Here is an 11004-nt window from a genome sequence, read left to right on the forward strand (position 1 = left end):
TAGGGGGTGTGCAGGAGGCAGCTGATCGGTATTTCTCTCTCATCGATGTTTCTAACTCTCTATCCCTCTCCCTTCCTCTCTGTAAAAAATCAATAAAATATATTTTAAAAAGTTATTACAGATTTAAAAAATAAAAAAGGCCTCTCAGGAGTGTAGAAAGCCCCCTTTTCCCTGCAAGAACCTCACACAGTCAGGGCAGGGAGGGGGGCGGGGGGGGAGTGGGCACAGGGGACAGTCCCACAGCAAGCCGGCCAGAGGGCCCGGGGTGGGGGGTAGCCCCACGTCTCTAGGAATAAGAGCCCGGCCAAGCCCCCAGGCCTCTCCCAGGCTGGCCTGCCCCACCCGGTGTCCTGACAGACCCAGGGCATTCTCGGGGCTCTGTGAGGCGGGCAGGGAAGGCTGGGCACCCCGACCCCGTGACACTCACAATGCAGCTGTATTCCTCGTCGTCCATCTCCTTCACCTTCAGGCAATATGACTGCGTAGGACAGGTGAAGCCAGGCTGTCAGAGTGGCCGCACCTCCTGGATGCCCACCCCGACGTCCCCAGTGCTACATGCCACACTGCCCCCAGGCCACCCAGGGGAGCAGCTCTGCCAGGCTCCTGGGCCTGCAGGCTCCTGGCTGGGACAGGCTGGGCACCAGGGAAGCTGGCAGCAGTGCTTCGGGGCACAGGGATGCAGCCCCTCACGCAGGCTGAGCCTTGCTGGGTGGTCCCTGATGGCAGCACAGGGGAGGGCACTCATCGGGGAGGGTGGGGAGGACCTGAGAGGCAGCCCACCATTTACCAAACTCAGGTCCCACGGGATGCTCTGGGGAAGGTTCCGAGGTAAGCAGCTGGGGAGACCCGCAGACTCACGCTGCTCACGGCCTGCCAGAGGCTCCCGCAGCGGAGGAACCCGCTCGCTTAATGCAGCCTTTTCCCTCGACTCCGCAGGACCACAGAGTCACCATTAAACATAACACCATTAACACCCCTTGGTAACCACTTTATAACCACGGACCTCGTCTAACCCATTATTAAAAGTGACCAAAGAGCCAGAGGTCCAGAGTGAGGGCCCTGCCAAGGTCCCAGCCCCTCCCCAGGCCCCGTCCACCTCCTGCATCACACTGGACAGGCTCCAGCCCCGCCCTCCCCGGAGGCTGCAGACCGCTCACCAGGTACTCGAACTTCACGTCCAGGTACTTCTTGATGGTGAGGCGGGTGTCTGGGATGGCTTTGTTGAGGTACGTGTTCAGATCCGTCAGCATCTGGAAGGAAGGGGAGAGTGGGCCGATGCTGAGGCCCCCACAGGCAGGGGTCAGAGTGGCCAGGGTGACAGAGAATGGCACTGACGCGTCAGCCTTCCAGTGACTCAGAATGTCAGAGCCACCGGGCGCTGCTAGATGGTCTTGTCCATTTCAAGGATGAGAAGCCAGGCCAGGCCAGGGCGAGTGGAGACTCCGTGGGGGAGCGAGGGCCACAAACCACCTGGAGGTCAACCTTGGCCGAGGCCAAGGTGCTCGACGCCAACTGCATGACCCACCCCCTGCTCTGCCCTCACACAGGTGCCCACGTGACCTACCGGCTTGATGGTTTTCAGCAGCCGGATGCCAAACTTCTCGATGCTGCGGTGGGCGTCCGCAAACTTCACAAAAGCCTCGCTCGCAGCCGGCTGGGGCTCCCGCACGCCAATCACAGAGAACACGTCTCCAAAGGCTGCAAGACAAGTTTGCCCTGAAGGCTGCCCCGACCTGGCCCTTAATGGAGAAGCCAGGGATTTGTGGGGGAGGGGCAAGGAGGGGCATGGCAGGCTGGGGGCCAAGGTCTGCACGGGGCCTACACCCCAAGAAAGGCGTGTCTACACCCCAAGGGAGCTGGTCTACACCCCTAAAGTAGGGATGGGGAACGTCCAGCCTGCAGGCCATATAAGGCCCCGGAGACCATCCGGTCTGGCCCTGCCAAGGCATTAGGGGTGAGTTAATTAACTGTCTGACCAAATAGGGCAGCTGACTTTTTTCATCAGCGCAGACGGACCGATGGGGCTCGGACAGGTGACCGTGCCCACAGGGACCAGCAGCTGGTCAAGGTGCCCCCAGCGTTGCTCCTTCCAGCACCTGGACGTGCCGCTAGAGCTGGCCCTGGCCGGTGCTGTGATGTCTGCCTGAGCACGGGCATGAGGACCAGGGACAGCAGACACACCTTCACTTATGGGGACACTGAGCCCAGAGAGGGGCAGGGGTTTGCCTGCGGTCATGCAGCTCGTTTGGGGGCGCCTTACCCCGGTGCGTCTGCGACAGCTCATAGAAGGCCCGCAGGAGGGTCTTGGTGTGCTCTGTCATCCCTGTGGGAGAGGCCACACGACGGGGGGCATGTGACGGGGGCAACCCTGGCCCAGGACATGGCCTCCAGTCCACCCCACCGAGGCCTGCACTGCTCCTGAGTGCACCCACTTTTCCCACAGCCCCCCCCAGACCCAGCACGAGATGCCCCTGTTGACGGAGCCGGGACAGGGCAGGAGTGGGCGCGCCTCCTATGGGCTTTCTCTCTGGGGGCCTTCGCTACATTTACACGCGCTTTCACTTGAATGCTTATGTGTATGCACTACTTTTATAACCAGAAAGTGTCTTAAGACTTTTTTAAAAGAATTGTTAATGGCCACGGTCCTACAACTTTTCGGCTGGCATTCCTACCCCCGACCCCGGCCACCGTCTTTGGAGCAGGCCTCTGGGACACCGGCCAGCGCTGCCCACCTTTATAGAGCTCAGCCGTCCGCTCCAGCTCCTCCAGTCTCTTGACAAGCCCATCTGTGGGGATCAGAGAGAAGGGGGTGGGGGTCAGGGGTCTCAGCGAGCAATGGGGGGAGGGCAGAGGCAACCCGGAGGACAAGCAGGATTGGCACAGAACGGGGTCCTTGGGGAGGATTTGGCACCTCAGGGTCAGCTGGGTTCAGAGGTGTTTTGTAAACAGCTCAGAACACCCAGATGAGAGGCAGGGCTTGCCCCCCAAACACTCCTAAAACAAGCCCCCGCCCAGAAGGCCAGGACACATGGAAGGGGCAGATGGGTGATAACACAGGTGCTTCCAAAAGGCATGTGTGAGACGGTCGGCGCCCCCCCAAGGCCAGCCTAGCAGCCACGGCCCCCATCCTGCTAACACGCACTGCGCCGCCCACGGCCAAGGAGGAAGGCCGTCGGGGACAAGTGGGAGAGACCGGTGGACCAACAATCGGTGTAACCAGGCTCCATGTGGCTCCCAGCACCGAGCAAATGTGACGGCTCAGAGGGGGAGCGATCTGGGGAGTGGGAGGAATTCTGGAAGCGCTAGGGCTGTGAGGGAGAGCTCTGTTAGATGGGCCTTGAGCTTCACCTTTGTGTTTATCCAGCACCTACTGTGTGCAGACACCAGGCTAGGCTCCAGGAATGATTGGGTGAATGAGATCTGAGTCGTGCCCTTGAGGCTCACCGTCTAGTGGAGGAGCAGACAATGGCCAGCCGCTGCCTGGCAGTGACAGGGCTGCGAGGGGGGCTGGGGAGGGGGCAGCTGCCTCATTCCAGGGGCTGGAAATGGGGGCTGTGGATTGCCAGGGCTGAGCAGCCTTTCAGATTAGAGAGGGACGGGCAGGGAGCTACCAGACAAGCTCAGGGCAGGGCAGTGAGGAGCGGTACCGTGTGGGGCTTTCTCTAGCAGTGGGTGCCACCCCTCCACTCCGATAGGATGTGGCCTGCACACACACCCCCCACTCACCCCGGGAGCGCCAGCAGCAACTGCAGACCAGGGGCCCTGTCGGTGGCTTGCTGCCCCCCTCAGCCCGCCCCCCCAGGCCCCCAGGCAGGGTCTGGCCTTCCTGAGTTACTCTGCTGTGAGCAAGGCTCCCTGCACCCCTCAGTCCTCCTTCCACATGCGCCTTTGGGGCAGGGACTACTTCCCTCATCCCCCCTTTTTATACTTCCCTCACTTTATTACAAAAAACAACGGGGGACAGAGAGGTAAAGCCACTGGTCAAAGGCACAGGGGGGCTGTCCGAGCTGGTGTGCTCTGCCCGCCCCTGTGCTGGCCTGGAGGGCAGGGAAAGGAGCAGCAGGGGCTGCCCAGGCCTTTCTCTGGACAGGGAAGGCGGCCATGGGACGGACTTCAGGGGAGGAAGACTCGGCTCAGGGGGACGGAGGGGGCAGCCTGGAGGTCTTCACGAGGCGCTGGCCCCTGGTTGGCTCCCCAGAGCCTTGGCCCCAGGCCAGCCTGGCGGGAAAGGAGCACGTAAGCCTGCTGTTGCTTTTAGCTGGGTCATGGGACATCATGACAGCTTCAATTTTAGAAACACTATTTCAGGCCGGGAAATTGCAAGGTTCAGGGGGAAAAACACAACAATCAGTTCTAATTCCATCTCGACGCCTGGTAACTACAGTAACGGGGATTTATAGACACCGAGAGGCCGGAAATAGCAGCCTCCACTCTGAACGCCACTTGGAACAGGCTCAGGCCCCACCCCCACGCCCAGCCAATGAAGGCCAGCGCGCCCAGCTGAGCCCACCGTTCCTATAGGTATTTATATCCACCACGGCCAGCAGAGCTGCTGCTGTTTATAAACTCAGGCGGATGACGGAGGAACAGGTCCAAGTGCCTCGCTGGCCACCCTGGGGGGAGCGTGTGCACACGCGTGTGGGTGGGAATGTGTGCGTACATGGCGTTCTCCCTCCAGGCATGAAGGCCAGCGCGCCCAGCTGAGCCCACCGTTCCTATAGGTATTTATATCCACCACGGCCAGCAGAGCTGCTGCTGTTTATAAACTCAGGCGGATGACGGAGGAACAGGTCCAAGTGCCTCGCTGGCCACCCTGGGGGGAGCGTGTGCACACGCGTGTGGGTGGGAATGTGTGCGTACATGGCGTTCTCCCTCCAGGCAGCCGCCTACCTCCTGGAGAAGGCCGGGCAGGGAGGGCAGTGCAGGAGCAGTGGGCGTGCTAGAGCAAGGGGGTGAGGGGGGCACAAGGGGCAGGGGCGGCGCTGAGCCCTGGTTCTGTGAGAGCAGCTGGGCAGTGGCGGGGGTACCAGCTCGGGAGCCGGAAGAGCACCTTCCCGCTGTGCTGTCTCGGTGTGGGAGCTGCGCCTGTGCGTCCTCACCTGACCACTGGGACGCTCTTTGGGAGCTGGAGGGCCTCGGGGGATAGAGAGGCGACTATCAGCCCCAGGGGTAGAGGCCAGGCCAGAGGGACCCACAGTGGCTGGGTGGCAGCCACGATGCCCCTGCCCCTGGGAACCTGGGCCCGGACCCGAGCTGGAGCTGGTGTGAGGGAGGGACTCACCATTGCACAGGATGGCCCGGCTCAGGCCCAGGGCGTCCGCGGTCCCCGAGCTCATGTTCTCCACCAGCCGATGCTTCACCTTCTTCAACACTGGGACAGGCGAGAGAAGGCTCAGGGAGGAGGCGTTTGCAGCTGGCCCCAGGCCACCACTGCCCCCCTCGTCACGACTCATGGGGACCACACCGGGCGGAAGGGGCTGAAGTGGGGTGGGGGGTGGGGTGACTATGAAGTGGGGAGGCCCTGCCCTATTCACTCTCCACGTCAGGAGCTGTGGGCGCCTGGAAGGAGGTAACTATGCAAAGTGCTCAGCCCAGGCCTGGCGCTCCGAGTGGCTGCGGCCACCAAGAGCCCCGGTGCACAGGCTGGACCCAGAGCGGCCTCTGCTCCTCTCCCACATCTGACCTGAGGGTCCCGGGGAGCAGAGGCGCCAGCAGTGACAGCTGCCCTGGGCCCGGGCGGTTACTGACTCGTGGTGGAACATGGCTGCACACTTGGTCCTTGGTAGGGGACCAGGGTGGGAACAAAGGGTTTCAAAGGAAGGACCCAGGACAGGCTCAATCTGCCCTTGGCCTCCATCCTTAAGACCCAGGAGGCAACTCTGGCCCTAGGGTACAGGAGGGGGGTGCTGTCTGGGCCTGGAGATCTGGGGGTGCGTTCATCCAGGGGGCGCAGGGCCTCGAGGGGCCTCAGGTCTGTCTGTAACAAGGTGGCCGGCCCAAAGGACCTCCACTCTGCCCCGATCTTTGAGTCTTGACGTTTCCATAGACCCAGCCCCACAGCAGGGGCACCGTGTCCTGGGCCTGCTGGCGGAGGAGCGGCCTGAGGCCCAGTTCAGACCGTGAGCTCCCCTGGGAGAAGCTGGGTGGGAGAGGAGGCCAAGGGGAAGTGGGGGGGGTGCAGGCCAGGGCTGGGGTGCCCTCCCTGTTGGGAGGCTGAGCACCTGGGCTGTGGTAAGCTGAGGGCGTGGCTTACAAAGGCCCCAGGGGAGGTGGCCTCCCAGCCCTGGGGGTCGGCTTGGTCAGAAAAACTATCCAGCATGACCACGCAGCTACCCGCGCCCTGTCACAAGGAGGCAGACCAGGGGCTGGGGGCCAGCTCACCGATGTCCAGGGACATGCCCTGCTTGGGGTCCGCCTGCAGCTTGTTGTAGTGGATGGTCACCTCCCCCTGCAAAAGCAAGGCAGGCCGAGTTGAGAAGGAGTCCCCTGGGCCCCAAGCCCCTTCCCCAGGGAGGCCTGTTTCCTGGGAATCTGTGGTCGTGAGAGAATCCTGAACGCAGCTCTGCCAGGCCCAAGGCTGTGCCAGGCGCTGGGGGATCAGCAGGGATGGGGCAGACATGGTCCCTGCTGTCAGAGCCTGCGGCCTGGCAGTCTCCGACGCCCTGTGCTACAGCCAGATCAGGTGCCCTGCCCTCCCGCACGCCACACTCCAAACCTGTGCTGCAGAACGTCCCCTGCACAGAACATCTTCCCCTGCGCTCTACATCGTCCCCACCTCCTGCCCCTCCATCCCCAACCAGCACGTCTGAGCACCTGCTCTGTGCCCGGTGCTGGAGGGGCAGGAGCAGCACCGGGGCCCGCCCGGGGCTGATGCCAACAAGGGGGTTACACAGTCCCAACGACTGGAAGAGGTGCCAACTTCTCCCAAGAAGCCGTCCCTGCCCACATGAGGCCGCATCACTCTCGTCCTTGCAACCTCAAGACCCTTCGACGGGGGCTGAATCCACTCAAATAAAGGACAGGATTTCAAAACCGAGTCCCGGATGGAAACCAAACTGACCGCTGTGGGCAGAGTCGGGTGGATGCGCCAGACCCCTCAGGGTGCAGCCTGTGCTGGGGGCCAGGGAGGGAGCACCACGCGGGAGGCAGCCCTGGGTGCTGGGCCAGCCTAGGGACCGCAGGCAAATCTCCTCCTGGGCTGGGCACCCTCCCGAGGCTGGGCGGTCCGGCGTTGATTCGGGGCTGTGCATGCACACAAGCCCCACGGGAAGCGTGCGGGGCTGGCGCGAGGCAGGACAGGAGGGTCCGGGTGAGGAGAGGACCCCGGGGGTGCACACACCCAGCCCTGCACCAGAATGAAGCACCGCCCACCACTCGCCGTGATGAGCTCCTCGGCCCCACAGGTGATGCCAGGCCCCGGAACCAGACCAGGGGGAGCGCGTGGCTCCAAGGAACCTGTCACTCCCTCTGTACAGCGGAGCCTGAGCCCCATCCCCCCTGTGCCCTGGCTGAAGGGCTGGATGGGAGAAAGGACAGGACTGGACTCTTGCCCTAAAGGCAGGAGGAATGAGAGGTGAGGCAGGACAGGACAAAGGGGGAAGGCACTGGCTAAGGCAAGGAAGAGGGACTGGAAGGGATGCTGGTGTCCGGTCCTGAGGACACGGAGGGAAGGGGAGGGGAGGGAAGGTCTGGATGGGGCCGAGGGACTAGAACTCAGCCAAGCCCCATTTACAGCTGGAACCCTTGGTCTGACTTCCAAACCATCCCCCGGCTTTGCGACTCCTTCAGGGCACTGGTTTCCCAGTTACCAGCAGCAAGTCTCTGGGAAGCGGCAAAAGGGCTGCACGCCTGCTTCTGAGGGGTAGGGAGGTCGCCTGCCATTCAGGAGGGGCCTTGGCCGGAGCAGCTGGCGGGGGGGGGTGGGGTGGGGGGAGAGCAGGGAGCAGGCAGCGTGGGACTGTGGTTGAGGAACCGAAGACCAGCAGCTGCCCCAGAGCCAAGAGGGGCCCCTGGGGGTCTGCGAGCCCAGAAGGACCCACTGGGGTGAAAGTTCCATCAGGGACGGGCCAGGGAGGCTCCTGTCTCCCTCCCAGGCCCACCACGGCTCAGCCGGCATCGCCGGGGTGTCTGTCACCCAGGAAAGTTCACCGTGGACTCCCAGCTTCAGCTCTGACGGGGACACCCTGGGCCCTGAAGCTCGGTTCTGAGCCTGCTGGCTCCCTGGGCACCTTCGGTTCCTGGTGCCCCTCTCGTGCCAAGGCCCAGCCCAAGTCCTGCAGCGCAATTAGTACCAACTGAGCAAGTGAGGAGACACCGAGGGGGGCTGGAGTGTGACCAGACCCTGAAGCTCTGAGCGGGGAGCAGGGATAGGGTCGATCTCCATGCCAGGCCTGCCGGGCCTCAGAGTGCCTTTCCTGGCTCAGGGCCCCGCTCCCCCGGCTCCCCCCGCTCCCAGGGCAGCCCTTACCTTCACTTCCTGGATCATCTTTGCTACCTCCACCTTAGTTTTTCCTTTGATTGACCTGCCATTGACACCTGTGATCTCATCGCCAGCTGCCACAGTGCCGTCCAGGGCTGCCGGCGTGTTGTCAAATACCTGGGGGTGCAGCAGGGGGGAGGGGAGTGCTAAGACACCCGGCGGGAGACAGTCATTCCCTTCGCCCCAACTAGTGCCTGGCTCCGTCCTGGCCTCTATCCTCCCATCTCTCTCTCTTTTTTTAAAAAGATATGTTTTGATTGACTTCAGAGAGAGGGAGAGGGAGAGAGAGAAACATTAGTGATGAGAGCGAATCATCGATAGGCTGCCTCCTGCACACCCTCTCCTGGCGATCGAGCCCAAAACCCAGACATGTGCCCTGACCAGGAACCAAACAGTAATCTCCTGGTTCATGAGTCAACGCTCAATCACTGAGCCACACCGGCCAGGCGTCTTCCTGTCTCTCAGGTACTAGAGAAGGGCAGGGTAGAGAAGCCTGAACAGACAGAAGCGCATGAGCCCACATTCTTGGAGGGGGAGGAGGACAGAAGGTCGATGCAAACTGATGAGACTTGCCTTTCTAACGCCAAACACACCCAACCTGACACACCAGAGTGTTTGCTCCTCCGGTCATTTTTTTTTTTAAATATATTTTATTGATTTTTTACAGAGAGGAAGGGAGAGAGATAGATAGTTAGAAACATCGATGGGAGAGAAACATCGATCAGCTGCCTCCTGCACATCTCCCACTGGGGATGTGCCCGCAACCCAGGTACATGCCCTTGACTGGAATCGAACCTGGGACCTTTCAGTCCGTAGGCTGACGCTCTATCCACTGAGCCAAACCGGTTTCGGCCCTCCGGTCATTTTTTAAAAGGCTTTTCTAACAATGCTCTTCCAAGCTGATACTGACTTATTTATTTTTTAATATTTTTTTTATTTCATGGAGGAAGGGAGAAGGAGAGACAGAAACATCAATGATGAGAGAGAATCATTGATTGGCTGCCTCCTGCATGCCCCACACCGGGGATGGAGCCTGCAACCCAGGCACGTGCCCCTGACCGGAATCGAACCCGGGACCCCCCAGTCCACAGGCCAACGCTCTATCCACTGAGCCAAACCAGGTAGGGCCAAGCTGATACCGATTTAGCCAAAATTACAAAATAACACGCTGCGAAGACAAGGTGAGAGGAAGCGGAGTGGTTTTGGGAGAGAGAGGCTAAGCGGGCACATGGCAGGAGGCCAGGCCCCGGGGGGCCTCCCTAATACCTCCTGGGCCAGGAGAGGCCAAACCCCTCGTGAAGGCAGCACCCTGAGGCGGCAAGACCAGGTCCCTGGAATCTCCGTCGTCAGACCTAGAAGCAACCCTTTGCAAGATCCTCAGAGACTGGACTTTCCCATCTGCCACCAATGGCCACTTAGCTGTCAGGACAGGTTCGAATCCAGGTCAAGTTTATGTCCAAGGTGGCAAGCTTCCCCCCAGGGCTACAGAGAGATCACTGCCTGGCCCCACCCCTGAGCCACAGCTGACTGAGTATCGCCAGGCAGCTTCCTCCACAAGGGACCACAGAAGTGTTCATTACCGCCGGCAGATCAGCTGGAGAGTGAACTAATGCCATAAAAAATAGCATCTGTGCCCTGGCTAGTGTGGCTCCGTTGGCTGCGTTGTCCTGTGCACCGAAAGGTGGCAGGTTCGATTCCCAGTCAGGACACATGCCCAGGTTGTGGGTTTGGTCCCCAATCGATGCTTCTCTCACATGTCTCTCTCTCTCTCTCTCTCTCTCTCTCTCTCTCTCTCTCTCTTTCTCTTTCTCTTCTCCTCCCCCCCCCCTCCCCCTCCCTCTCCCTCTTCCTCTCCCTTCCTCTCTAAAATCAAAACATGTTCTTTTTTTAAAGTAAAAATAGCAGTAGCTACTATTTAATGAGTACTTATTGCGTGCCAGACGTTGTATTATGTCATTTTATTTAATCTTCCCAACAACCCGAAGATGCTCATCTTTACATATTTTAAATCCCCACTTTTCAGGTGAAGAAACGGAGGCCCAGGGAGGTTAATTAACTTGCTAATAAGCAGGGATGCTTGCATTTGAACTCAGGCCAATGTCATGTCATAGTCTTTTAGCCTTTCCACTACACTTCACTTGTGCTAGTACCAAAGGCTGACAGCTTTGTTGACTCATTAAAGATATTTATCGAGGGTCCACTCTTTGCCAGGTGTTATACCAGGAGCTGACTGCTGTGAAAAGCAACCTGGGCCCTGCCCTCGCAACAGAAAGAGTCTGAAAAAGCAACCAGATACAGAACAACCGGAGAGCAAACCCCCACTTACAGATGGTGGTAAGTGCTGAGAAGGAAAAGAAGAGACTGAAATAACAGAGAGAGACAAGGGCAGACCCGTGGAGAGGGGGTGGTCAGGAAGGCCTCTCTTAGGAGGTCGGACCTCCAGAATGAGAAGGAGCCAGCTCTGCAGAGTAGAGAAAGGAACCTGCCTTTGTCATGCCCAAGTAGGAGGTGGCCCGCCCCCTCCA

General features: G+C 60.3%; 1 protein-coding gene across 5 annotated transcripts in view; it reads right to left on the reverse strand.

The window, feature by feature from the left end:
• The window catches only part of PICK1 (protein interacting with PRKCA 1), a 15958-nt gene that overhangs the window by 2205 nt on the left and 2749 nt on the right, over nucleotides 1–11004 (reverse strand). For all 5 annotated transcript variants that reach the window (XM_005883210.2, XM_005883209.2, XM_005883208.2 and 2 more), the window contains 8 exons: nucleotides 8468–8596; nucleotides 6382–6448; nucleotides 5282–5371; nucleotides 2733–2786; nucleotides 2261–2323; nucleotides 1565–1698; nucleotides 1158–1250; nucleotides 428–478 (listed from right to left, as the gene is read on the reverse strand). In XM_005883210.2, the coding sequence (XP_005883272.1) occupies nucleotides 428–478; nucleotides 1158–1250; nucleotides 1565–1698; nucleotides 2261–2323; nucleotides 2733–2786; nucleotides 5282–5371; nucleotides 6382–6448; nucleotides 8468–8596 (681 nt within the window). The remainder of the gene's footprint in view (nucleotides 1–427; nucleotides 479–1157; nucleotides 1251–1564; nucleotides 1699–2260; nucleotides 2324–2732; nucleotides 2787–5281; nucleotides 5372–6381; nucleotides 6449–8467; nucleotides 8597–11004) is intronic.

This window comes from Myotis brandtii, unplaced genomic scaffold, assembly GCF_000412655.1.
Source record: "Myotis brandtii unplaced genomic scaffold, ASM41265v1 scaffold78, whole genome shotgun sequence".
In the NCBI taxonomy this organism is placed as follows: domain Eukaryota; kingdom Metazoa; phylum Chordata; class Mammalia; order Chiroptera; family Vespertilionidae; genus Myotis; species Myotis brandtii.